The sequence below is a fragment of the Callospermophilus lateralis genome, chromosome 6, assembly GCF_048772815.1.
Source record: "Callospermophilus lateralis isolate mCalLat2 chromosome 6, mCalLat2.hap1, whole genome shotgun sequence".
Classification (NCBI taxonomy): domain Eukaryota; kingdom Metazoa; phylum Chordata; class Mammalia; order Rodentia; family Sciuridae; genus Callospermophilus; species Callospermophilus lateralis.
Window position 1 is genome coordinate 161,467,664 of NC_135310.1, and position 27,982 is coordinate 161,495,645.

General features: G+C 43.6%; 2 protein-coding genes across 2 annotated transcripts in view; one reads left to right on the top strand and one right to left on the bottom strand.

The window, feature by feature from the left end:
* Positions 1-27,982, bottom strand: part of LOC143401644 (uncharacterized) — a 742,139-nt gene that overhangs the window by 290,103 nt on the left and 424,054 nt on the right. The window lies entirely within an intron of this gene.
* LOC143401704 (putative olfactory receptor 2W6) lies at positions 19,847-20,788 on the top strand. The gene has a single exon (XM_076859337.2). It carries the CDS (start codon positions 19,847-19,849, stop codon positions 20,786-20,788), a length of 942 nt encoding a protein of 313 aa, XP_076715452.1.

Genomic DNA, 27,982 nt, shown 5'->3' on the forward strand with positions numbered 1-27,982 from the left:
GTCTCACCCTTGAGCTTTGGTTGGGACACCTCACATCCAAATCATTATAAATTGAGTCAGTGTCCCTGAGAAAGCCCTTTCTAATCACCCTTTCCATCAGGTCCAGCCCAGTGCCATGCTGCCTGCACTTGTCAGATGTCCCTATCTCCCTGTGTCTGAGCAGCTCTTCCGTGTTCCTTGTCTTCCATGATGTGGACTTCTTCGAAAACACAGGTCCCTCACTTAACAGGCGGTTTCTCTACTTGGGACTTTGGGACTTCTTTTCTTTTTAATCATTATTCATCTTGGGCTGTGTAATGGTTAATTTGAATTGTCAACTTGATTAGATTAAGAAGTGCCAAAATGGAGAAATGTTGATGTTATAATTGTAAAATTAAGAAAAGCAGGATTCAAACTGCTTGAGATGGTAATTTATAGATAGTTTATATCCTTTGATTTCTGCATTAATGACACTAACCTTATCTCTGGGTGGTGAGAAAAGTAATAATTTTAATTTCCTCTTTTTTATTTTTGGTTTTGATTTTTCTAAACTTCCTTACTGGACATGTGCCATTTTTTTTTCATGTGTCACTCTTATAATAGAAAAATGCAACTGGTTGTAGTGACTTTCTGCTGGGTATGTATAAATGTGTGGTATGAGCATGCATGTGCCTGTGTGTGTATACATGCACATTCATGGATGGCAGTCAATTGGCAACCCTGGTGCACATGAGTATTTTAATATAGATGCTACAACTGGAAAGAGAGAGAGAGAGAGAGAGAGAGAGAGAGAGAGAGAGGAGCCAACTGAAGTGAAGACTCTCCTTAAGTGTGGTCAGCACTGTCCAATAAGATCGTGGTTTGGGTGGAATAAAAGTTGGAAGAACAAGGAAGCAGCAGTAGATGCAAGCTCAATTCTTCTTGAATGGGTTCTTGATTACTGCTGCAATCACCTGAGGATTTCAGACCTTCACTCTTTCAAAGCTGGCTCTGCCAGGGAGTTTCCAGAAACCCATGGTCTCAGACTGGGGTAGCATAGCTGACCCTCATGTTCTGAGGCTTCAGCATCTTGGACTGCACAGCTACTGGCTCCCCCAGCTCTCCATCATGCAGACAGCCACTGTCTATCCAGCTTCTGGTCATGTAAGCCAACCTAATAAATCCCTGTTTATATCCATACCTCTTGCTAGTTCTGTTCCTCTAGAGAACCCTGACACAGCAGGAATGCCACAGAAATGCCGTAATGATCTCATTTGTTATATTTAGAAGTAACTGTTGTCAATGTGTCTCATTTGTGGAGATTTTGTCTTTTATGACCTGCTTTATAAAGAATCTGATAAGTTTGTTCACTCTAAAATTAACTGATAAGTATTTTTCATTTATTAACTAAGAAGTATCTGTAGAGTTACTTTGAAATTATGTAAACATTCTTTATCTTGTTCAAATTTTACCCCTAGTTGCAGCCTTTATTGACTCTTATCTGAGTCAGTTACTACAATGATGGCTTTGAAGTGGTGATTTTTCTAACGTTACCATCCACTGTATTTACTAGTTGGTATTCTACCAAATGCCAAATGCCAACTTACTTATTCACAAATTTAAAGCAGTATGGACTCATTGATAAACCCAGTCTGATTCCCTCTTAAAATTAGAGCCATCTCGCCACAAAGACATAAAAGCTAATTTTGGCTTTACTATAAATTACTGCAAATTCTGAACTTGCTTGGAAGGCCTGCCCGTGCCTTGAACTCACCCATGCCTGGCTTTCCCTGACCAGACAGCAGCCCTCTCTGAAACTTTAGTGGTGCCTCATAAATCTTGGCCTTCCCTGGCCAGATAACGAGTCTCTCTGAGGCTCTAATGACCTTCATAAATTCTGATATCGGGGCCAGCAAAAATATAAACTAGCCTTTGTGTTATGCTTGTCAGAGTTCTGTTATCTGTAACCCCACTTTGTGTAACTTTCTGGACTATAAAACTGGGCTGCAAGAAAGATGGACGGCTGTCTTGTTTCCGTGGTTTTTGTTGGGAGAGGCAGCCCAGCTGGTGGAAATAATAAGCTTGCTTAAATTTTATTTTAATTGGAGTCAGTGGTCTTTTCTTTGTGTCCTGGTCTAACACTCATGGATTCCTTCAGTTGCTTGTAACTGATTACTATCTTTGTTTAGATACTCCAGTTTTCCTAGGTTGCCAACAGAAGTCCCTTCAAGCTGGTTCCTATAAACTTTTGTCTCCTCTTGGTTCTATAAATGTTTCCTCAATCTCAGCACAGTTAGGTAGGCCTGAAATAGCTATTACTCTGAAGAGCCCTGGCTTCTTTCAATAGAGAACGGAAATTAGAAACTGAAATATAGGAATAGTGTGTGCTTGTCCCCTTTCCACATGCATGCAGCCAGGGATGATGTGTGCTGGTCTCCATCCCCTACCCACATGCACATATCTAGGGACACTGTGTTCTTGTCCCCACACCCACATGTACACACAGATATACTCCCTCACTCTGCCTATCCACCTATAGTCATAGTTGGATCTAGGAAGCTTCCCAGAGCTCAGGTGCTGCAGTCTGATGTCCTGCGCAGCCATAGATAGAGGTGGGACTTTAGGAAGGGCCTGGACCATGAGGTTCTGATCATCTGGCCACATCAGTGGCTTAATTCCTTGACGGGGTTGTACCTGAAGGGACTACTAGGTGGTGGCTGAATCTGTAGAAGGTGGGCTTAGTTGGAGGAAGTGGGTCTCTGGGCGGTGCCCTGCACAGAGCATCTTGTTCCTGGCCCTTTCCCTTCTCTCTCTCTTTGCTTCTGCCTCCTCATGAGGTGAGCAGCTGGCTCCACCCTGCTCTCCCACCAAACTCCACCCTTGCCTCACCACAGGGCCAGGACAAGAGGGTTAAATGGCTGTGACTAAAACCCTAGAGACTGAGCCAATATATATAAGTGCTTCCCCCTTGAAGTTGTTTTCCTGAGGTATTTTTTCACAGCAACAGAAAGCTAATTAACACATCTATACAGTAAATACAGGAGTTAGAATTTTACTTTTTGTTCTAGCTCAATCAATAGGGTTTATGCAAGTCTTCTGCCTTTGTTTATTTATACTTTTCTTCCCATGTGGAAGAAACCTGGTTCATCAACACTCATTTCTGCAATCTTCTTGTAGTCAGTCTCTCTGCCATGCAGGTCACCTCACTTGAGCCCTGATATCCTCACATACTCTTGGTACTTGGTGCAAGCCATGCACACTCTTCCATTGACCTGAAACTGCTTACGTGTGAAATCAGATAGCATGTAACTTTTCACCTGCACTTTCTACTGAGAATAATGCTTTTGAAATTCTTACACATTATTGTGAGATCTGCTATCTTTTCCCTTTTTTACTAAGTGGTATTACACTCTATCAATACTGTATCAATGCTCTGACTTTGGCTTTCCAGTGTCTCACTGATGTGTATTATGGTTGCTTCCTGCATAGGTGGTTCTTATCAGGGATGCTATGGGCATCTTGCCTGATCCCTATTGAAGACATGTGCTTTTCTTCAACTTGGATGTTGAGCTGCAGTTGCTTTTTCCTTATTCCTGATTCTGCATGCAAGAAGGAAGTTGATCGTTCTGTCAGCACTTGGAAAAAAAAAAAAAAACATGATTAGGGAATAAAGAAAAACAACAAAGAGAAATGTTATTTTGAATAAAAGTGACAAAAATGATTTGAGGGCAAGACACAAGGCACCTTTCCCACTTGGTATTTGACAAGTCTTTAAATAAAGTAGGGAAAGAAATTTAGACACTATGCCCAAAGCCTCTGAAAAATACAGCTGGATTTTCAACATTCTTACGGCATGAGGAGTAAAAGTTAACAGTTCATGGCTACCCCAGAGGATGGACCCCAGTAAATACACCAGTGTCTCAGTGGAAAGACCTCAAGGACACACAAGTGCTATGAGAGAGGACATCGGGGTGGCCTGAATGTCCAATCAGCTTAGGCTTCACTTTCAGGGAGATGCTCACCAAAGGGAAGGGAGAGAGTCAGGAGTCAGGAAAGTACCACAGACTAGAATGATGGTCACCCTGGGGCCACATAGAATGAACACAAATAAAAACTCCTTGTGTCGTCAGACTGCCACAAATCTGCACTCAGTGGTTCTTCACTCAGGGAGACTTCAGAGAGTAATGCTTCGTGAAAGACTTGACAGAGGCATTAGTCCCCAGTGGTATTATCTCTTTGGCCTGTGCATAAGACAAGTGAATCTGCTGGATGAAATGGATGCTTATGCACCTTGTCAGAAGGCCATTTGAATTGCAACTGACCTCAGAGTTATAGTCCTCTTACATCTTAAGGGTTAATCTAACCTCTGGTTCCTGGAATGTATATATTAAAGTGGCGATTTCTTTGAAAATGTGTTTCAATAAGCAATACACCAAAAGGAGCTAAATATTATACATAGATTCCTCAGGGCTGTGTCAGCTCCCAAGCTCCATGCCCTAACTTAGACTGCAGTGCCCTGCACCATCTTGTCATGTAACAGGATCTCAGCCTGACTCAGTATACTAGTGACACTATGCTAAATGGACCAATTGAGCTGGAAATGCAGACCACTTAGATAACCGGGTTAGAACATATGGCCTTACCAATGGAGGAAGGTTATATGTACAAAAATCAGGACACTTCTGGAAGTATTGTGCTCCAGTACCTCCTGCTGATGTCTACTTTACAGTATTTTTGGTGTCTACTTTAAAGCTAAAGTCAAGGTGCTTCATCTTGCACCTCCCTCTCCCTTTCAGGAATGTGGGAGGCAGAACCGTGTCCCAGAGACATCCACACCCCAATTTCCAGAGCCTGTGACTATGTCATTGTCCATGAGAGGACTTTGTAATTAGGATTAAGTAGGCCACAAGATGGAGAAGTTATGGTGGTTGTAAGGAGGCCCATTGTAATCCCATGGCTTTTCTGAGGGGAGTAGAGAGCTGCAGGGACTGCACACCAGGGAACGCAGAACCGTAAAGGTAGACCCAGCACAGAGATAGGCTCTCCCCAGAGCCTCCAGGAAGAGTCCTGATGACTGGCAGGAGTTCTTGGCCACAGTCCTATGTAACCTTCCTGACCACAGGCCTTTGCTGTCCTCTCCACACCAAATTCACTGCAGCTAGTACAGTGTGTCCCTGGAGAAACTGGAGTCAGGAACTCAGTCCTGCCTATCATGTCCCCTGGGACCCCAGCAGCCATTTTCATACATAGTCCTGGGTCCCTTAAGGAAAGGAGATATTTTGAGGAATGCAACACTTATTGTGAAGATTCCTATTGTGAAGATCATAAAAGGTGCAGGCCCAACCTGATCTTTTATGATCAACCAAGAGATGCAGTAAACTCAAGATACAGGAGGTTGCTGCCTGCACAAGATGGCCTGCTCTTCTATAGTAAACTCTGTTTGATAAGCAGATGGACTGCACTCAAGATACCAGTCAGAGTGAATTGCAGTAAGGACGTTCACTAGCAGCATCAGCAGGAATCGGGTGCACCCACCGCACAGCTGACTGCTGCACTTTTACACAACAGCCATAGTTTTGCCTACCCCAGCATCACCTCAAACATGGGAGCTGTTACGCTATGACAGCTGCAATGTCGCTGAACAACTGGAACTTTCCAGCCCTGTTACAATTCTACAGGGCCACCTTCAGGTGCAGTGTCACTGACCAACTCTCCTTGCCCAGTGCCTGATGCCACTTGCTATCTTGATGCCTGCCCTTGGGGTGAGGGCAGCCTTGATGAAGGCATTGTGCTCTGAGTCACTGATTGTCCTGGTCCTTCCTTCCTGTCTCCCCTAGGGGCTCTCTGGGCCCATGAAAGGGCAGGATTCTTGCAATCAGAACTACCTCCCTCCAAACCTTCCCACAGGACCTTTGCCCCACACTGCTCCCCAGAGACAATGGAATGTTGGGAAACAGTGAAGAAAAGTTGTCCCTTTCAGCTTGGCTTGTTTTCCAGATTGACCACCTTGACACCTGGCAGCTCATCACTGACATCTTAATTCTAACCCACTGAAATGGATTTTGGATCTCTGACCTTCAGAACTGTAAACGTTGTACATTGTTTTAAGTCACCAAGTTAATGGCAATCTGTTAAAGCGGCCACAGGGACTGATGGACTAACTGAGCTAACTTCGATTTTGAAGGAGAAGCAAACTCCATTTGAGCATATTGCTCTTGCCTATTACAGGTCAGCTCACAGGAAACATGGGCTCTTTGTGTGGCCTGAACAAGAGAAGACTCTGGGACCCATCCTTCTCTAGGCAAGTGTCTCCGGCTCCTGGCCATCACAGCCTAGAAAACCCGAGATGTCCATCTGTCTGAGGCAAGTGGGGGTGGCACCCAGAGGCAGCATACACCCTTGAGGGATTTCAGCAAAGGCTGTTAGAGCTTTGTAGCGAGGTTACCTTTTATTTATTTATTTTTAAATTTTGTTCTAATTTGTTGTACATGAGAGTGGAATGCATTTTAACCTGTTGTACATAAATGGAGTATAAGCAGCCAGGTCATCTTTTTTGGCAAGGAGCCAGCAACTGAGGTCAAGCATGTTGGTAATGCTTTAAAAAGACAGCTTACAGGGGCTGGGGATGTGGCTCAAGTGGTAGCACGCTCACCTGGCATGCGTGGGGTGCTGGGTTTGATCCTCAGCACCACATAAAAATAAAATAGAGATGTTGTGTCCACTGAAAACTAAAACATAAATATTGAAAAATTTTAAAAAAGACACCTTACATTCTTAATTTTCCTGAGAGATAGGGTTTATAGATATATATATGGGCATATGCATGTATATTTGATTTACATTTAAATTAAATGTTCTTTAAAGGAGTTGTTCTGAAAGAATTTTGATGTCTTTGCTTTCATTTTGAAATAATTTTAGACTTACAAGGAAGTTGCAAAAGTAGTTCATGGAGGTCCCATAGACCCCTCACCTAAAGCTGGTTTCCCTAAAGCTGGCACCTTACATAGTCAGCAAAATTGTCAAGGCACAGGAGAACACCATCTCCTGGTGTCCTTTTGGGCTTCACATTGCGTTTAATCTCCTGGTCTTCTCATCTCCTGCAACTGGAACAGTTCCCAGATGCCTTGTTTTCAGGACCTTGATGTTTTAAAGCCTGATGTTTTGTAGAGATACCCTCTCCTTCAGTCTGTCTGATGATTCCTTCCAGGGCAGATCCAGGATGCTCATCTGTCAGGAATGTTGCATTGGTGATGAGCGCCCTCTTCCTGTGTCTGTGGAGGGTGCACAATATTATTGTAATTCTCTGTAAGGACAGCTGTGCTGGGCATGAGGAGGATCAAAAGTTCAAAGCCAACCTCAGTAACTTAGTGAGTCCCTAAGTAATTAAGCAAGACTCTCTACCATGCAGCCAGCGCAATGGTTTCATTAATGAGTTTCTTGGCATAAAAGTTAGCTAGTGAGATCGAAATAAACACACAGACTCAGTTACCTTTTTCTATGACCAGGTCTGAGACGGCTCCCCTTTCTGGTTCCCTTCTCTAACCGCCCAGCAGGGCAGCAAGGATTACTCAGGGCTAGCAGGAGAGAGAGAGCGAGCACGCCAGGGAGTAGCCTTTTATTGGGGAACAAGAAATTCAGGGGAGAATTCCATCCAATGAAGGTTGAAGGGGGGGCCGCACTCCAAGGTCAGGGTCAATGATTGGGCCTCTGGGGTCAGTGGTCAGTTACACCCCCACACGGACAGGTTCTCTCAACAGGAGAGGGCCGGGAAAGCTCCGACACAGCCAGAGTGCCTCAGACCCTAACTGGGAGTCACCCAGTCACGTGTGAGAATGGCTCCCGACAAGACTCTGTAAAACAAACAAACAAAAAGGGCAAGGAAGAGTCCCTGGGTTCAATCTCTGCTACCGAACAAACATCTGATCCTTCTCCCTCGTTCACACTTTGTTTAATCATTTATTTAAGTCAGTATGGGCTCATGGATGTGTGTCTTATCATATTGGTTATAGTCCAGTACTACTGTTACTTAGCTTGCTGCTAGAATTGTCCTTGATTTGTCCCTTGGCAGTCCCTTTGAGTTGGCCCTTCTGTCTTCACCACGTCCTTTATGATTCCTTGATGTACTTTATGATCACTTGCTTAGGACGAGCAGGCACCCTGTGTCTGTGTGGTGCTTTGTCCTATGGGTTATAATTAATTTGTGTCATTATTTATGTGGCTACTTAGGTTGTTCCAACTTTGGCCTTTGGGAGCATCTTCAAATTGGCACCTGTGTCCTTTTAACATGCCCCCATTAATGTTGAGTTCCTTTATACTCTGTGCCACTCCCGACTGCTCAGGGCCATCTTGTACTTTTGCCACCCCGGTCCTGGAAGCAGCCATTTTTCTGAGGGTTTCTGGTTCTTTTTACTGGAGAATAGACTTAGATCCAGACACCAGTGGTGTTCATTGCCTGACTTCTTGTTGCCTCTAGGCTCTGTGGGCTAATGGAGCTTGGAGATGTTTATGTGTATAACTAACACTGGAGTTCACTCTGTTGTCCTTCAGAGGTCCATGATTGGAGGCTGGTCCCCCGTGTGGCAGATCCAAGCCCTCCACAGCACAGTGCATCCTGGAACTCTGCCTTGGAATGCGGTTCCTGTTGGCCCCAGTTGGTTCTGCAGAAGGGATCTGTGGCAGGGCTTTTCCACGGTCTTTCTGGCTTCCCGTCTCACATCTTCATCTTTCTCTGTCACATGTGCTTCCAACATGATCTCATGAGATGTCACCCAGGGCCTCACTAGTCCCAGTACTATGCCCTTGGGATTTTCAGATGTCCAAACTTGAGCTAAATGCTTTTTCTTTATCCCCATCTTAAGGCATTTTGTTATAGCAATAATGATGAATACACTCGTGCACATACACACACACATTTTATTTTTACATCATTGTGTGGGTGCATATAAGTGTGTATCCATAGTTCATTACTAGGCTTCCAAATCCATCTCCAGTGTCAGAGAGTTGGCTCTCGCCTCCTTCTGTTCTTTCTGTTCTTTTCTCCCATAAGGTGCATGTGTGTGTACATGTGAGTGCATGTGTGTGTGTAGTTCTATGCAGTTTTGTGCAGTGTAGATTTGTTAGCTGTTGCCACCATCCAGGTGCTTGATTGCTCCATCCCCACAGGCACCCTGGGGTTTCCCTCTGCAGAGTATCTGCTTCCCTCTCAGTGCCCATCCCTAACCTGGCAGCTGCGGATGTGCTCCTCACTCTGGTCTGTCATTGTGGGGATAGTCACAGGACACTATGCAGTGTAAGCTCTTGAGGTTGATCCTTCCTCCCACCCACCCAAGCTGTTGCACACGTGGACAGTTTGTTCCTCTGTGTAATACAGTCGTGTTTTGAGACACGGGTGCAGCTTCCTCACAGAAGGGCTTTGGGCAGTGGCTGTGTCTAAGTGTGGAAAACCGTGCTGTCTAAACTGGTATGTGAACATGCTTTCTCACTTTTCTGGGTAAAGGGATGTGGTCATTTGGCAGGTGTATGCTTACGTTTCCACCAACAGATGTGAGAGATCACTTCTCATTCTTTTCAGTAATTGGTATTATCAGTATTCTTAATTTTAGCCTCCTATTAATTGCATAGTGCTATTTCATTGTGATTTTTTGGTGTGTGTGTGTGTGTGTGTGTGTGTGTGTGTGTGTTGCTGAGATGAAACCCATAGCCTCCCACATGCTGGGCACGTGCTCTACCCTCTCACTGCACCCTGGCCTTCTCACTATGATTTTAATTTGTACTTCCCTAATGGGTAATGATGGTGAATATACTTTCATGAACTTATTGCTGTCAATATATTCTCCATAATAATCATCAGTTCATGTTTTTGCCCATTTTCCAACTGAATTATTTGTGTTTTTTTCTGTTGAAATTTGAGAGTTATAAATCTAGTTATAAATCCTAGTTATAAATCTTTCACCAGATATATGGATCACAAATATCTTCTTCCAGTCTGGATTAACAATGACTTTTCTTACCCCATTCCAGTGAGGTATTAAGAAGGCTCAAGAATCGGGGGAGGAACTAGCGGTTTTCAACTTTTTCCAGTTTTTGAGCAAGTAAATGAACAAGGTCAGAGAGTTAGAGTTCATACTGTAATCCCATTTAAAACCATTAAGGAACTAAAAAGTGCCAACTATCTCCGTTGGGAAGATTCTGATGGGAACAGTGGAGTATTTAAGCCTTATGTGTTAGAGTCTTTACCAGCTAACCTATGGGGGAGAGATATTTTAGCTAAAATGGGATTGTTATTAGTTACTCCTAACTCTATAAGGTCAGTTGAGGAAGTTAGTCAGAGGTACTTTCCTGAAGATGATAAGGAGACCCTTCAGGAAGAGTATCTGTTTACAAACCAGTCTCCACGACAAAGATTAGTAAATGCTCCAAGCCAAAATTTTTACTAGGAGCCCTGAGTACTTCCCCGATCCCCAAGACAGCTGAAAAAATCACCTGGCTCACAGAGGAGCCTATATGGATTTCTCAGTGGCCCTTCTCAGGGGAAAAGCTTAAAATAATTCAGAGATTAGTTGAGGAACAACTTCAGGCTGGTCATATTGAACCAATGCTTAGTCCTTGGAATACACCTATTTTTGTTATTAAGAAAAAGTTAGGAAATTGGAGATTGCTACAGGATTTAAGGGCGATAAATCATGCAATTCAGCCTATGGGAGCATTACAGCTAGGACTTCCCTCCCCCACAGCCATCCTTTTAGATTATAGCTTGATGGTAATAGATTTAAAAGACTTCTTTTTCTTTATAAGGTTACATCCTGGAGATTGTGAGAGATTTGCTTTCACTGTCCCAGCAATTAATTTTAAGGAACCTGTTAAAAGATATTGCTGGAAAGTACTCCCACAGGGAATGCGTAATAGTCCTACACTTTGCCAAAAATACGTTGACGAGGCGATAGATCCCATAAGAAGTAGCTTTCCTGATGCATATATTATTCATTTTATGGATGATATATTATTGGCTCATGCTAATCCCGAGGTACTTTCAGAAATTTTTACTCAGTTAGAGACTTCGCTTACAGCAATGGGTTTATGCATAGCTCCTCAAAAAATTCAAAAAGTGTCTCCTTTTCAATATCTAGGTCAGATAATTCAAGGACGTACAATCCGTCCTCAGAATCTTCAGATAAGAATTAAGGAGTTACATACCCTTAATGATTTCCAAAAGCTATTAGGAGATATTAATTGGCTGAGGCCATCCTTAAAACTACTTCTGAGTTAAGTCCTTTATTTCAGATATTACAAGTAAATCCCTCTCCAACCTCTCCACGTCAGCTAACTTTAGAAGCTAAAACGGCTTTAAAGAAAGTTGAAAATGCAATTAAAAATGCACAGCTTACTGTTAAGGTCTATAAACAAGTCAGATTGGCACCTGTTATTTTGCCAGAGAAATGTTAAAGTCTGTAAACAAGTCTGCATGGCACCTGGCAAAATGCCAGAGGGAATGGTTTGTGAAGTAACAAAAGCGAGCCATTAAGTGTGGAGATTCCTTATTGGTTGACTGCTGTATCTATTTTATGCTGATTAGATAAGCTGTGTAAAATGTATAAATATCGCTCAGATCCTACAATAAAAGTCTTCCACTCCTGCTGCATCACCGTACACAAGTTATTCGTCCACCCCCCAGATATTTTGCTGTAGCCAGCCTGCGGCAGCTTACTAGAGTTGATCCTAAAGAAATAGTGTATTTATTAATATTTCCAACTGAGCATACCCCAACAGGAGCCATGTGACAAAGATCAGGAGTTATTGAGTGGATTTATTTATCCTACTCCCCTCAAAAAACATTAATTCCTTTTCATGATCCCATAACTCAATTAGAATTAAGGGCAGAACTAGGATATTACAATTAATTGGATCTGATCCTGATATCATAATTATTCCATTTTCTGTTCAACCGACTAATTGGCTTTTTCAAACTTCTAGCTCACGGCAGACAGCTTTTGCTGATTTTCCTGGCCAGATAGATAGCCATTATCCTCGTGATAAGGTTATACAATTTACATCATTAGCGTCACTTATTTTTCCAAAAATTGTATGTGCACACCCTATAGATGAAGCTTTATCGGTGTTTACTGATGGTTCAAGCTCAGGTAAAGCAGGTTTTTATAGTCATGTTCACACAGAGGTAATACAAACTTCTTATACTTCTGCCCAAAGAGCAGAGCTTCAAGCTCGGATTTGTGCCTTAAATTACTTTTCTAATGAGCCTATTAATATTTATTCTGACAGCTTATATGCAGTTGGAGTTACTAAAAATATTGAAACTTCAGTTATTGGGTATACTTCATCACAAGAGTTATTTGAATTATTTCATAATTTACAAAAGGCAGTGCTAATGCGAAAGTACCCATGTTTCATAGGACATGTACGAGCTCATACTAATCTTCCAGGACCCTTAGTTTCAGGTAATGACAAAATTGATAAATTAGTAGCTTTTTGTCAACAGATGTCTTCATATGACTGTGCACTAGCTTCCCATTCCTTGCATCATCAAAATGCTTCTAGCTTACATAAAAAATTTACTAGAGAACAAGCTCATCAGATTGTAAGCCAATGCCCTAAGTGTGTTATTCACACTCCATCTTTACCATCAGAGGTAAATCACTGTAGATTAAAACCAAATCAAATATGGCAAATGGATGTAACTCATATTCCTCAATTTGGTAAGCAATGTTATGTGCATGTCATAGTGGATACTTATTCTATATTTATTTTTGCCACAGCACGTACTAAGGAAAATACTCAAAATGTAATTTCTCATTGCCTATCAGCTTTTTCTGTGTTAGGGTGCCCTATGCAAATTAAATCAGATAATGCTCCAGCTTACATAAGCTCTTCTTTTCAACAATTTTGTCAGGAGTTTAAAATTAATTATAAAACAGGAATTCCTTATAACCCCCAAGGTCAAGCCATTGTAGAATGAGCTCATTTATCTATTAAGCTTCAATTACAAAAATTAAAAGGGGGGAATAGGGTTGTGACTCCCCAAAATAGCCTTAATCATGCCTTGTTCATTTTAAATTTTTTAAACTGTGATGCTGAAGGTCACACTGCTGCTGAGAGGCAAATGTCTCCCTCAGTAACAGGCCCTTTAGGCAGAGTTTTGTGGAAAGATTTACAGACCAGTCAGTGGAAAGGCCCGGACCCGGTGCTTATATGGGGTAGGGGTCATGCTTGTATTTTCCCAGAAAATTCTTTTTGTCCTATTTGGGTGCCTGAACGTGCTATCAGATATGGAAGAGATAGAACCCAGATTCAAGCGACTGAGGATCGACCTGGAGGAGCCCCTACCCAGAAGGAGGAGATATTAGAAAAGGATGAAGAAAGACCAGAGTGACCCAGCCGAAAAGCTGATTTCATGGAAAGACATGAAGAAGCTAACAACCCAGGCTTCCCAAATACTTCGACTCCTAGGAAAGAACAGGACCCCAGTGATGATGGTAGCAACAGTAATTGCCCTGCTGGGCTGTCAGGTAAAGGGGAATCAAGTAGACACTTACTGGACATATTTTCCAGATCCACCCCTGGTACACCCATCTGTGTGGACTGGAGAATCTATTCCAGTATTTACTAATGACTCATTCATGATGGGAGGATTTACAGATACTCATATTACTCCCAATCATGTGACTAGATTTAATTATTATGGCTACAGTGCCCAATTACCCTTGTGTTGGTCACACGATAAACATGCTGGCTGTCTGAAAGTATCATTCGAAGAAAAGACAGTGATTGGTAGACCTAGACTGACAAATAATTCTATTTATGGGGACTTAAAACCTTATACTAGATCAGGAATTAAGATGGGACTTTCCCATAATAAGCCAGTCATTTCTGCAAAACCTCCACGGATACACCACTGTCCAAATAGTTCTACAATTGAGATCGGCACCTTTCCTAGATGGATGGATTGTGTAAATACCTTTCCTGTACAACATAAGGTGTCTAAAGATAGTGGGTATATTTTAGACTGGTCTCCAAAAATTGATGAGACAATTACGAAAAAATTCTGCTATGACACCTGCAGGATTTGTTAGTAATATTTTGACTTATAGTGAAGGTGGTGTTCAAAGGGATATTTGGCGTTTGATTGCTGCCTCAGAATTCTTACATTTTACAGACAAACCTTTACCAAAAGTTGTTGGCAAGAACTGTAAAGAAGGATCTTGCTATGGCTTACGAGCCTGTATCCAATCTCCTTATGTTTTAATTATTGGAAATGTAAAAGTTAAATGGATAGATGACAGATATATTGTTACTTGTAATAAATGTAACCTAACCAATTGTATTACTAGGTATAATGGAGGAAAAGGAGTGCTGATACTTCATCAGCCCTCTTTCATTTTATTACCTGCTAATATTTCAGAGCCATGGTATGCTGATGCTGGTTTGCAAGTCTTGCAGCAAATTCGTGCCCAGCTAGCAAGACCTAAATGTGCTATTGGAGATATAATCGTTGGTGTTTTGGCGCTAGTCTCTTTTATTGCCTCAACTGTCTCTGAGTCTCTGACATTGTCTCAGAATATTCAACATGCAAAATTTCTTAATAATTTAGCTCAAAATACTTCCAAGGCTCTGCGTAATCAAGTAAATATTGATGAAAAGATTGAAACTAAATTAAACGCCTTAGAGGCGACTGTTAGAGTCATAGGTAATGAACTTTCAGCCTTAAAATTTAAAGAAAGGCTTAAATGCCATGCTAATTATAAGTATGTGTGTGTTACAGCTGCCAAGTACAATGCTTCTCTCTGGGATTGGGAGAAGGTTAAAAACTATTTGTTAGGTATTTGGCAAAATAGTAATAATAGCTTGGATATTCTGGAACTTCATCACCATATCCAAGACATTCAAAATAATAGAGCTGATTTTTCGGATCCTTCTTTCTTGGCTAACCAAATATTAAAGGAGTTGAATTGATTCAACCCTGGTAATATTCTTAAACACTCAGCCTGGTACATTATTGGATTATTCTCTGCTGTTAATTCTCTTTTGTGTTGTAATCATAGGATGGCGAGTCTTCGGAAAAAGAATACAGAAACTCCAGAGAGTGAACCACCACCTCATTTTTAAGAAAAGAAAGCGGGGATATGTGGGGAGCCATTCTCACACGTGACTGGGCAACTCCCAGTTTGGGTCTGAGGTGCTCTGGCTGTGTCGGAGCTTTCCCAGCCCTCTCCTGATGAGAGAACCCGTCCGTGTGGGGGTGTGACTGACCACTGACCCCGGAGGCCCAATCACTGACCCTGACCTTGGAGTGCGGCCCCCCTTCAACCTTCATTGGATGGAATTTTCCCCTGAATTTCTTGTTCCCCAATAAAAGGCTACTCCCTGGCGTGCTCGCTCTCTCTCTCTCCTGCTAGCCCTGAGTAATCCTTGCTGCCCTGCCGGGCGGTTAGAGGTAGAAACCAGAGAGGGGAGCCATCTCAGACCTGGTCATAGAAAAAGGTAACTGAGTCTGTGTGTTTTATTTTGATCTCTGCTAGCTAACTTTTATGCCAAGAACCTCATTAATAAAACCATTGCACTGGCCGCATGGTGGACTAACAGGTAGTAACGTGAACTGAATACTGGTATTCTTTTTTAACCAAACCAGTTAATATTTTCTAATGCTTAGATAAGGTCATTATCAGTGACATAGACATATTTGAGATGTTAATAATTTTATACCAAATTAGGCAAATTGAGATAAAATTATTTTAATATTTTGACCAAGTGTTTGTATTGATTTAAAACATCAAAATCAATTTTTTTTCTTTTTTAATCCATCCTCCTTCTCCCCATATCTGTTTTAAATAGAAAGCATCCCATCTAAGGTTTATTGTTGTAGATCTGCACAGGAAATAACCTCAAGTATACACAGTGATAAAAGCCAATGGACGTCCACCCTGCTTTGCCACAGGAGGTGAAAAGATCTACAAAGCCACTCAACAAGGCCAAGTGTGGCTCTTTTCTGTGACTGCAGGATGCATTCTGAAGGGAGTATGAAAGCCACTCTGTGCCTTGGAGCTTGCTGTTCCCAGCAGTGGGTGAAGTTGCTGGTGAGGAAACCTGGCTCTCTCCTCTCTGGGGTGGACCTGTGGAGGCTTGCTAGGAATAGACATCTCCTCAGAGACTACACCCTCTCCCAGTCCTTGTTATGGATAATTAGCTAAGGGGATTTTTTAAATGAAAAAAAACAGAAAGAAAAAAAAAGTTCCACTCCCTAGAGTGAGGCAGGAAAGGAAGCAGCCAGCCTAATCAGCTCTGGTGCCAGAGCTAGTTCTGTCTGTCAGTCTGAGTCCTTTGATCTGCAGTGCCCCTGTGCTGCACAGACACTGCTTCCCTCAGGCTACTCCTCCTCTGGCTGCTGCACTGGGGCAGGAGCTGGTGCACCTGCAGGCGCCCCATGGCAGATCAGGCGGCTTAAGTGCCCTGTGCTCTTCCTGCACAGCCTAGTCTTTCCCCTCCTCCTCGATCTGCTAAATGCCATCTTTCTCCTGTCCTTTCCTGCTCTCTAGTCTTTCCACTTGGACTCTCGAGTGACTTCCTGAGAAAGAGAAAGAGCTGTGGATATGGCATTTCTAAAGGCTCAGTCAAATGTGGTGAGTTAACCATCCTGTGTGGGAAGCAAAGTGACCCAGGTCTCTACACTTTCAGCTGATCTAACCCGAAGAACCTTGGCCTACAGTCCAGTCAAGGGCAATGAAGTTTATTATGTCAATACTTTACACTCGAGATGTCTGAGCACTTTATTTTCATAGGTTTGATGGCATCTTAGAGATCCTGGTATAAGTTCTGTGAGGAAGCTGGAGATTTTTGAGCTCATTAATGGAGTTCTTCCCCCCAGCCCCCAAAAAATGAATTTAGAAAGTCATAGAATCTACTGAACTTGGAAATCTTAAGAATAAAAAATACTAATTATTATCCTTTCTGAGCATATTGAATAACGAACTCTTAGTAATTGTGCATGCTGAGCATCTCTGGGATGCTTAACTTCATTACGGAGCATCTGGGGCACCTGGCACTTTTCATGGCCTCATGTTCCCTGGGCACAGTATGAGCAGGTCTTTGGCACTCATGCCTGTCTTAACCTTAGGACTTGATGCAGCAAACTTTTTGTATAGCTCCTTGCAAGCTAAATAGATAATAGTCAATATTGGAGAGTTATTTGATTTATTTAAAAAAAAATTCTTGTGAGACTTAAATTATGTGCTCAAGGATCCAGAAGTCAGAGCATGAACCAGTTTATCTTGTTTTCATAACAATGGAGATCACTGAAATTCCACAAGTGGTAAACTACCTCACTATCATTAAATAGGTCCTATGGTGGCCCTTGTGAAGAACTGTCGAGCCATTGTATATAGAAATCACTTCTTTAGGCTCAAACAAGAATAAACACATTCACATACCATTTAAAATAATAATATTATTGGCCCACAAAGGAATTGGCCATGGGTTTCTTAAAGCCCAGGAAGGCAGGATGCAGGTCTCACAGAAGGACTCTTGGTAAAGGTCCACAGTGATGGATTCAAGGAGCAAGGCCGACAGACTGGCTGGTCTAGCCACCAGAAAACTGAGTCAGAATGAAAAACTCATAAGGACCATCCTCCTTGGATAATCTTGGTTGATTTGAGAATCAAGAAAGAAAAGAACTTACTTTCATTCTGTAGTGTGCCTGATGGTCATTCCTATACATGTCATAGGAACATTCCAGAACAAGATGGTCACTCTCAATTAGTCCTCCTGCACCTCCTCCTGTGAGTGATGATCCGACAGACAGCACCCCATGCACTCATATTCACACCACTGGGCAAGCAAGTTTTGATCACATTCCTCATTTTCTGAGTAAAAATGTGGTTTCTGTCTGCCTCTTTGCCATGCCAGCTACCTACCTGCCTCATCCAACTTATAAGCAGGAAAACACTTATTATATCTTGGGCAACAAATCAAAAGACCTGAGTTGCAGTCTTCAACTTGCTAGTTTTCTTACATGCAGGTCTGGTATAATTGCTCTGCTGCCCACCTTGACATGGGGTGAAACTGCAGGACTGAAGCTTAATCCATCACCCTCCTGGCTTAGCAGCATGACCAGCACAGCTGAAGGGTGAAAGTGCCCACCTCCTGGGCCAGCTGAGGACAAAGTGGGGTGGATGACTGTACCTATACATAGCTCATAAGAGGGACACAATATTAGCCCTGCTAATATTTAAGTGGCTTAAAATTCATAATTTTATTTTTCTTTCATATTTTGAAATTTCAAAACACATTGAAACTTACTAAGACTAATAGAAACAATGCATATACTCTGCCACTCAGAATGAACAGCTATTCCTCCATGGTCATGCTTCCTAACAGTGATTTTTAAAGAAACAAAAGAGTATAAGTCCCAGGCTTTAATGGGTTTCCTCTGCAGAGGCACTGGCTTCTTTCCCTTTGGCACCTGCCCTCCTGGCTCCTTGGCACATACCTGTATGTTCCCTCTAAACTATCACGTAATGCCATTCTTGTGGATTTTCAATTTACAGGAGATGAAGGGAAAGCCCTTACTGACACGCTGAACAGACAACATGGATGGGCCCTCAGTTAGCAAATCAAAGCATTCTCTACCCAATTAGATATTGTTAATGCTGTCAATCCACTCATCACCCCTGTAGAAGCTTGTTTCAGCCTCTGCAAGGATGACCTTGGAAATCCTTCAATTCTGGCAAATGTCAGTTCTAATGCACAATATCTTATAACCATTGCGGGACACATGCCAATGTGATTTAGTCCTGGCAAAGCATTCCTGGAGCAGTGGATCTGAACCCCACTCTGTGCCCCAGTGTACCCAGGAGATAAAAAATATTTCTTCTTAATAAAAGTCAGATCCAATTACTTTTTACTAACTGTTTTGGAAAAATTTTAAAAATATTAGTAATTGGGGCTCTTCCTATGGTTGACCTACATTATACTGCACACTCACCTTAAGACATGAAACCACTGCCAGCTAACTGAGAATATAAAGTGTCACAGAAGATAGAAAACCTCTAGTTCTCTAAAGGTATCAGGAAAGATAAACGAATGATCAAGGCAGGACTCCTGGGAGTAGAGAATAAAGCATGTTAAAGGAGGGCTAGCAGAAGAGTCGAAGCATCATCCCACTGGGTTGGCCCTGGGAATTGCTTTTTTCCTCTCCTCGGGGAAGCAGTCCGGGCATTAGCAAACACCTCCATGATATGAAGCACAATGGACCACAGAGCTCTGGGGTAGGCTGGGGAGAGGACTGTGGGGCCTGAGGTGAGCTGTCTGTTACCAGCTTCTCTGATGTGGGCATCGGGGTCCTGCCGCAGCAAGCAGGATGGGAATCCATTACAGATAAAATAACAATGAGGTAAGACTCTTCTTCCTGAAATTGGATTTGGATCTGATGCCAATCTTCTCAGGATGGCACACTATTTAGAATGAGATTCCACCTGATGGCAAATCTGATTTTCTGATCCAGTGACACAAGCCAGTTCTCCTACCCAGGGTTACAGATGACTAGGAGAATTTGATACTTTCCCTTTAAAAAGAAAACAAGTAGAAAAAAACTGGGTGCTTAATCCTTATAAAATCATCACCTTTTGAAAGTGACTCTTTGCATCCTGCCATATTGAACAGAATGATGCAACATGTTGGTATCTAATCATAGACAGGAGGCCCCCCAAACTCCATATACTGTGCTCTTCTGACCAGACTGTGAGTGGTCCTACTGTGGAACTACTGGGCCAAGCATCCTGCAGATCGGAGGGCGGCCCCAGTCCTCCCGCGCCTTCCGTCCTGAAGACCTGTGCCTGCAGCTCACAGAGGCTTTCTCCCAACAGGTAACGTGTGGGGGCAGGTGATGGGCAGGCAGAACGCAAGTTCTTCTGAGGGCTTCATCCTGGTGGGCTTCTCTGACCGCCCCCGCCTGGAGCTGGGCCTCTTTGTGGTGGTACTCACCTTCTATCTGCTCACGCTTCTGGGCAACATGGCCATCATCCTGCTGTCCGCCCTGGACACCCGGCTGCGCACGCCCATGTACTTCTTCTTGGCCAACCTCTCCTTCCTGGACGTGTGCTTCACCACGGGCTCCATCCCCCAGATGCTCTACAACCTGTGGGGCCCCGACAAGACCATCAGCTACGTGGGCTGTGCCGTCCAGCTCTACTTCGTCCTGGCCCTGGGAGGCGTGGAGTGCGTGCTCCTGGCCGTCATGGCCTATGACCGCTACGTGGCAGTCTGCAAGCCTCTTCACTACTCGGTCATCATGCACCCGCGCCTCTGTGGGCAGCTGGCCTCTGTAGCCTGGCTGAGTGGCTTCAGCAACTCTCTCATCATGGCCCCCCAGACGTTGCTGCTGCCCCGCTGTGGGCACAGGAGGGTGGACCACTTTCTCTGTGAGATGCCAGCTCTCATAGGCATGGCCTGTGTAGACACCACGACCCTCGAGGCGCTGGCCTTCGCCTTGGCCATCTTCGTCATCCTGACACCCCTGCTGCTCATCCTCACCTCCTATGGCTACATCGCCAGAGCCGTGCTTCACATCAGGTCAGCAGTGGGGCGCAGGAAGGCTCTCAACACCTGCAGCTCACACCTGGCTGTCGTCTCGCTCTTCTACGGCACCATCATTTACATGTACCTCCAGCCAGCAAACGCCTATTCCCAGGACCAGGGCAAGTTCCTCACTCTTTTCTATACAATCGTCACGCCCAGTGTGAACCCCCTGATCTACACCCTGAGAAACAAAGACGTGAAAGAGGCAGTGAAGAAGGTGCTGGGGAAGGGGCAAGCACAAGGGCAGTAGCAATGGTGGGAGGTGGGGATCGCCTTGGACTCCTCCGTGGATGTTGCTGGACCTGGCCAGCAAATGGGTGTCTGGCAGTGTAGACCCAGGAGGCCCTTGATGTGACTGAAAATGGCATGGTGAGGTTGAGGGAAGGCAGCCCCTCCAGTGGACCAACGTCAGTGCCCCTCATGTCCCTCTAAGCCAAGTGTTCTTTCCTCGGGCTTGACTCAGGGTGAGACAGGTGTGGGAAACACCAGCTGTGAATGTGGTGGCCAGCCAGGTTGGCACAGTGACTTATACCCAGGAGGTCCTCAACAAAGATGAGACTGCTTCAAATGGTCCAAAAGAAGCACCTGTGCTTCATCTAGAAAATTAAATGTGCCCTACAGTGCCTTTGTAGTGCCAAACGCCTGAACGAGAGCCCAAATAAGTTGGTCAACCATTTAACCTTAGCACCTCCAATACCAAGGAGTCATAGGTTCTGTGTATTTTAACTCTTTTCTGTGTATTTTAACTGAGCTCAATGACATGTATGTTCAACTTTGTGAAGCAATAGCTCATGAAGAAGAAGAGACAAAACAAGATTGTGAGTTTTTGCTGCATGCAGCGGGGATAATTTCTCATTACTACTTGTTAGTAATAAGGGAAGATGATGAGTCTCTTGCTTAAAATTCTTGAAGATTATTTAGCCTCTACCTTCCCCATATGCTATCAGAATAACCTTAATCAAGGCAGGAGGAATGAGAAGAGTTTGGGAAACCATAGGAATCCCTTCACCCCAACAAAGCTAACAGCAGAATTCCAGTGACAATGGAAACCGACTTAAATGATTTATGTTAAATGAATAAATGTCCATTCAAAGGACATTCAGACCTGACCTATCATTGGGAGGAATCCCTTCCCACAATGTGGAAAAACATGCTAAAATTTCTGCAAGTGAATAAGGATGACAGGGTTGGACGTGTTGACAGTGGCACCCTTAGGAGTTAGAGGAATTAACAATTAACAATTTCTCATTCACACTTCCTCAAAATTTAAAGAAAGTCAGCTTAGAGGTCCCAGAAAATATACCACAGGCCTAATAAATATTCTTCAAAGCACCATTGCCAGACATAATGTGCATATTTTCTTGTTTTTGAACATGAACTCTTGTATTTTTTCTAGATGGGTTAGATTTTTTTGTGGCTCTGTTCGGATTTGTGAGAATGGGCTTTGATTTGTCTTGATTATGGAGGATATTCTACTATTTTCAAGGAGTGGGAACATTAGTACATATTTGACTCTCCCCACATTATTATCTAATTAGAATAGGATGATAGACCATGAGGCTTATTAAGGGGTCCTATGTGCAGCCAGCCTTCAGAATTTGTAGATCCCTGGCTTAGTATTTCCATCACTTCTGCAAAAATAAGTTCGTGGTGTGTATCCTACTGGCACCACAAATAAAATGTACTCTTCCTTTGTAAATAAACTCTTTCAGAATCATCTCCAGAGAATAACAATGTCAGTAATTTTCACCACATCTGGATATTGCTTAGACATGCATCACTTTCAAATTGACATCTGGAGCCAGGCAGGTAATCAGGAGGCAGGGTGTAATGTCTGTGGCTACACCATGTTGGAAGCCACTTAGGGGATTCTGAATTCTCTTAAAAGTTTCACTTTTCCTTGACAAAGCCCATGTTTCACCGCTTTCTTTTCTACCCTCTTCAGAACTATTATCAGAGGCTGTAGGGTGTCAGAGTGCATGAGGAGAAGGTCACTAGGTTCTCAAGGACATTTTCACACCCAGCGCCACCTTTTTACTTGGTGCATAGTTTACAAAGTTTATCAAAAATGAATTAAATATGTTCTAATTGTATATTTTCTCTTGGGAATTGCATAGAAGGAATATTTTGTTTTTATTTTTTATAGATGTATTCTTTCAATAATCCACACTCATCCTTACAGATTATCTTTTACCTAAAGTGATGAAGGTTTAGCAATGATTTTCAGGATTCTGACCACTGTGCATAGTTGTGTAACTCTTAGCCATGGTGCTTAAAGTTCCTCCCAGAAAATAAATATCACTCATGCCTCTGTGCATTGGAGTTTGTACTCACTATGATTTTCAATGAGGGGCTGTGGGAGGGGAGCATCATAACTGCTGCTTGTCAGAGCATCAGATCATTTTCCATCTTGTCTCCACAGGTGGTCCAAGGGCCCTGGAGACAACTTTCACCTATTTCATATTTTATGTTCAAGTCCTTCCTCCTCAGGCAGCCATTCACAAATGTGCATTTGCTGGCAACTTCTGGGTGCAAGCCAGTATTCTAGGTTCTGGAGCAGAATATATAGCTATATTTACACAAAATAGATCATTGCTGCCCTGAGCCTGCATTCCCATGAAGAGGAGGAAAATTGACTTCTACAGCTATATCCATGTAGGTGTTATGAGCACGACAGAGGTCCATGGGGTTGGGAGCCATTGGGGAAGGTGCAGGAAAGTGAGTCCACAAATACCCGAGGGAGACAGGGACACCAACACTGCAGACAGCTGGGAAGTGTTCCCAGCCAAGGGAGGAGTTACCACAAAGTTCAGGTCAGGGAAATGGGGAGAAACTGGAGGAATGGAAGGAGGGACTGAGGGGGATCAGGAGCAGGGGTGATCCTGAGGGAAAGAGCAGACAGTGTTTCTGAGCCAGATTTAAAGACAGGTAGTTAGTGTAGTTAGGTAAATCGGGTCTAACATTGAGTAAGATAAATAAAATGGAGGCCATTATAGAGAATGGAGCCCCGGGAAAGCAGAGCAGCACTGGGGGAGATTGAAATGTCTATGTCCCCAAGGCCCAGAGCCTGTCCTAAGGAACTGTTAATGAAGCAGCTCTCAGCAAACAGAGAGGTGCTAAACCGCCCCAGGCCCTTCCTGCCCAGATTACTCCTCTGGCCCATTTGCCCCTCCTTTTGGGCCTCCCCACCTACTTTCTATCACTGCAAGAAAACAGAACTAAGGACAGAAATGTGGAAAAACTGAAAGAAGACCTTAGCTAGAAAAGAGGGAAGACCTCCCCCTTTCATGGATTCCACCTCTTGGGTCCCCTTTTTCCTCTGGGGGGAAGTCTTTTCTACTGTCCTTAATAAAGCTTCTACTTTCCACTCTAAACTTGCCTCGGCGTGCTTATCTGGTGTTATACTTCAGCATTGGGGAAGGAAGGACTCGGTAAACAGCGGTAAAGTTTCCGGGAAGGGAAGAGTGATCACCTGTACAAAGTATGGCTAACAGGCCAAGTAGCCATAGAGTCAGCAGTGTGGGGCTGCACTCACCCTGTAGGGAAAGGCACTGGGTGAGTTCTGCCTGAAGTGAGCCTGAGAGGATCTTCTGCAGTGGGGACAGGATTGTAAGGAACTGCATAGGCGAGAGGAAAGGAAGGGTCCTAGGAGATGAATGGAAGTGCAGAGAATTGCTTTTTAGATGAGAAAGATGATAACATGTTTGTAAGTTGAAAGGGAGAGAACAGCCCAGTTGTGGGCTGAAAATGCCAGAAGAACAAGCAAACTCAGGAATGATGATTGGAACTGGCAAAAGGAGGAAGGTCTAGGCTCAAGGGACTTGTGAGGCTTTAAGCTGGTTCTAGAGTTCTGGCAGGAAGAGGGAAGCCAAGGGTGCTCTGCAGATGCTGGTGGGAAAGAGCTGCCTGGAGGGAATCTATGTAAGCTCTTTTCAGTGTGCAATGGTAAGAAGGACTTGCTGTTTTATTACTCACTCTTCAACATGTGAGAGCAATGGAATAGACAAACTGTTGCCTTAATTCTTGAAGGGAGTGTAGTAAGACAGATTTAAATGGTTCCTGTTGTACAAGTCAATCTTTTTCTCTTTGACTTAAAAGTATGCAACACCTCTTTCTCTTCCCTTAGTATTTATTTTTTCAGCTTAAATGTTCCCTGTGTTCTTGCTCTTTCTTCCTCTCTCTTACTTTTATTTTTCTCCTTATTAAATAATACACAATATGTGAAAGTACATTGCAGTCTATCAAGTAGATAGCATTATTCCCTAAGTGTTTTCTAAAATAAATGTCAGCTTTTAAATATTCAGTGGAAAATTCACTTCTCTAAGAAGCGTTCCCTTGTAAGCTCATTCTAAAAGTTCCTCTACTTTCCATTTTAAAGCCAACATTATGTACACTGACAGTTTACTGTTGTTAAAGATGATTCATCAGATGCAAAATTACAATGCTTCAAGTTCTAAACTTTATTTCTGATAAGAGTACAAAATAATGGTGTTATGCTCGAATTCGGGACCCCCAAAAGACCACCAGAGACCAAGATCGATGTAAGCAGCTGTAAAGGTATAATTTTTAAGCTGACTCTAAGCCGCAGAAACCGAGTTACAGTGTGAAAGACCGGACATTGTAAAGTTTCTAGGCTACAAGGCTTGGGTTAAAGAGTAAAAGACTAAGTATTGTTACAATTCCTCTGCTACCCCCGGAACCTGTAATCTCTGTAGCTGTTAAAACAATACCCGAACTGCCCAGTAAACATTCTCACTGGCTCCTCTGGTTGTCTAATAATTTGGGACTCTGTGTAAAATGGCACGTAGGCATTACAAGTCCCAAAACCAATCAGTTTAAATGTGCACCCCACTTAGAAGTAACCAATCACCCCTGTCCAATCTGTTCCAGCCAATGAATGTGCTAATCATGACTCAGAGTTGTTGTTTAATTTTCCCGCAAAGCCCCCCCCCCCCCCCCCCGCCCTCTCCAAAAAGTGTACTTAAGCTCTGCTTAACTTCTGCTCGGGGCTCTGGGCTGCTCTATCTTCCTGAGTGAGCCTGGAGCCTCAGCATGCTGAATCAATAAAACCCCTTCTGCCAATTGCATGGAGCCGGTCTCTCGTGGTCTCTCCCTCCGACGCTTCGCCGGACCCTTACACAGCAAAGAGGTGTTTATTGCGAGCTAGCTTGGTCCTCCGCGTGCACACACACAGCAACTGGTGATGCTGAGAGGCCCCAAGCCCAGGGTTTGCAGCAGTTTTATACACTCTTTGGGGAAGGCAGGGACTTCACATTCATCATAGCATCTCTTAGCAAATCATCACACACCAACAACTCTAAAGCATAATTAGCACATTCACTGGCTGGAACAAGTTGGGCAGGGGAGAGGGGGATTCGTTTGAACTGATTGGTTTAAGCCAAGAGGGGAGTTCATGCTGAACTACGTGGTTTCCCAACATGTTATCAACCACCATAAACTACTGGGAGGGTCATCTGGCATCCCAGGTATTTCCCTGTCTCATGCTGATTGGTGGCTGCTAGAGGGTTGCTATGGGTCGCCACCTAGCCTGACTGAGTCAGGGACACCTGGTGCCACAGACCTCTCCTATTATTTGTAGATAAACCACTTATCAGGGTGGGAATGTGTCTAGGAGTGCTCTGTGGGTTTTTCCAAGGACAAAGGTGATGTTCCTTCCTTGGACAGGCTTTGCTCTGAGATAGAGGCTGGTTTTTCAACAGCAGCATTCAAATATGAACACACAACCAGTTAAAGGTTGATTTGTGATGACCGGGAGGTCAGAGGATCCAGGCATGTGCTCCAGGAACCCTTTCCCTGTGATTCTGGTTTGAAGGCACTTTCTCTGTCAGATAGGAAACCACTAGCAGATGCATGGGTCTTCCTAAAAGCATGGTGCCCCAAATGGAGTCAAATGGGACTTTCGTGCCTTGCTAGCTCTGTGGACACACTCTCACTACACACTAAAACCCACCAGCAGAATCCCCCAGGGGCTGCACTGAGGCCTTTGCAACTCATCAACCTTGTTCTCATCATAGACAGTTCCCACATGCTGAAATGCCTCACCAACAGTTCCAAAGCAGCACTCTTGCTCAGTATGGTTCACAGTGGCAGGCATAGATCTTCATCTGAATGTGCTAAATTAACCCCGGCAGCACTCCATGGATCCCTTCTGGTTCAGCTGTATCTTTTGTAGCTGTGGAGCAGAGTAGCTTAAGACTGAGAATAGGTAGAAGCTTCACACTATAATGAGTCACAGATACACAATTCTAGGGGGAGGATCACAAATTCCCCCTACATGGTGCTTGCTTGCATAAGCTCCACATAGTTCATTTGGCTCCCATGACCCTAATTTCCCATATCTGAAAATAGGCAGTCCAGCTCTGCAAAGGAAAGGTCAAGTTCTGAAGTTTGTCCTTGGTGACTTTTCCTAGAGACTGCAAGGTTCTGCCTTGGCCCTGTGGAACCATGTGCAGTTGAAGAGCATTCCAGGGATATTCCTCTGCTGCTCCAAGCCACTGTCTCACCCAGAGCTGATAACTCTGTGTCAAAGTGAAGTTAGCCTCAAGGTTATGGGGAAAAACAGAGAGAAGGTGAAAGATTATGAAAAATAATATTCCTACAATATAGCTCCCCAAGAAAAACAGATGGACTGTGTGACTCGGGAGGAGGGAGGGGGAATTAGCCAAACATTAACAATGAGCTCTGATGGAAAAAGCAAACTTTCATCCCCTCCTGGGTTCATCCCCAGCATCTCCACCAAAAGCAAACATTCACCCCTTCCCAAACCCAGTGGGTCCTGATGGAGGCAAATACTAAAACGCTGGGCCATATGAGTCTTGGAAGGAGAAAAGCATATAGTGAAGTTCTAGGTAACATTGGTCCAGAAGAAGGAAGATAAACAGTTAACACTGCTCTGTGAGATTTTCTCAGTTACAAGGAGTTTCAAATTTTTTTACAACTACCTTCCTGAGTTAAAAAATTTAACCTGCTTAGCTAGGTAACCTGACTGTCCAAACTGCAAGTCTGCAGTCTCCAGTGAATAATTTTCCCTCATTGTAACCCAAGGGCCATTTCCCTTTCTCAGTAAATGAGCCATCCCTGGTCTGATGGAATGACATAACCATAGAATAAAGAAAAGCTTGCTTATCTGAGATTTGCGTCCCATTTCCTGCCTCCATCATTTGTGGGCCATGCACTTACAGAAGGGACAAGTGTCTAAGAACTGGACTTCCTGAATGAATGGAAGTGTAAGGTCAGGCAGCAAAGGAGGCAGATTTAAAAAGGCTGCTGAAGAAAGCTTTATTGAGATTTTACTCCCAGGTGAGACCCTCAGCTCAGCAGGGTGGGTCTGAGGAAAAGCATGCGGGGGCTGGACTGGACTGGAATTTTTATTGGGCTTTGAGCAGAAAGGGAGGGCTTGGGACAAGAAAAGGGATCTTTAGAG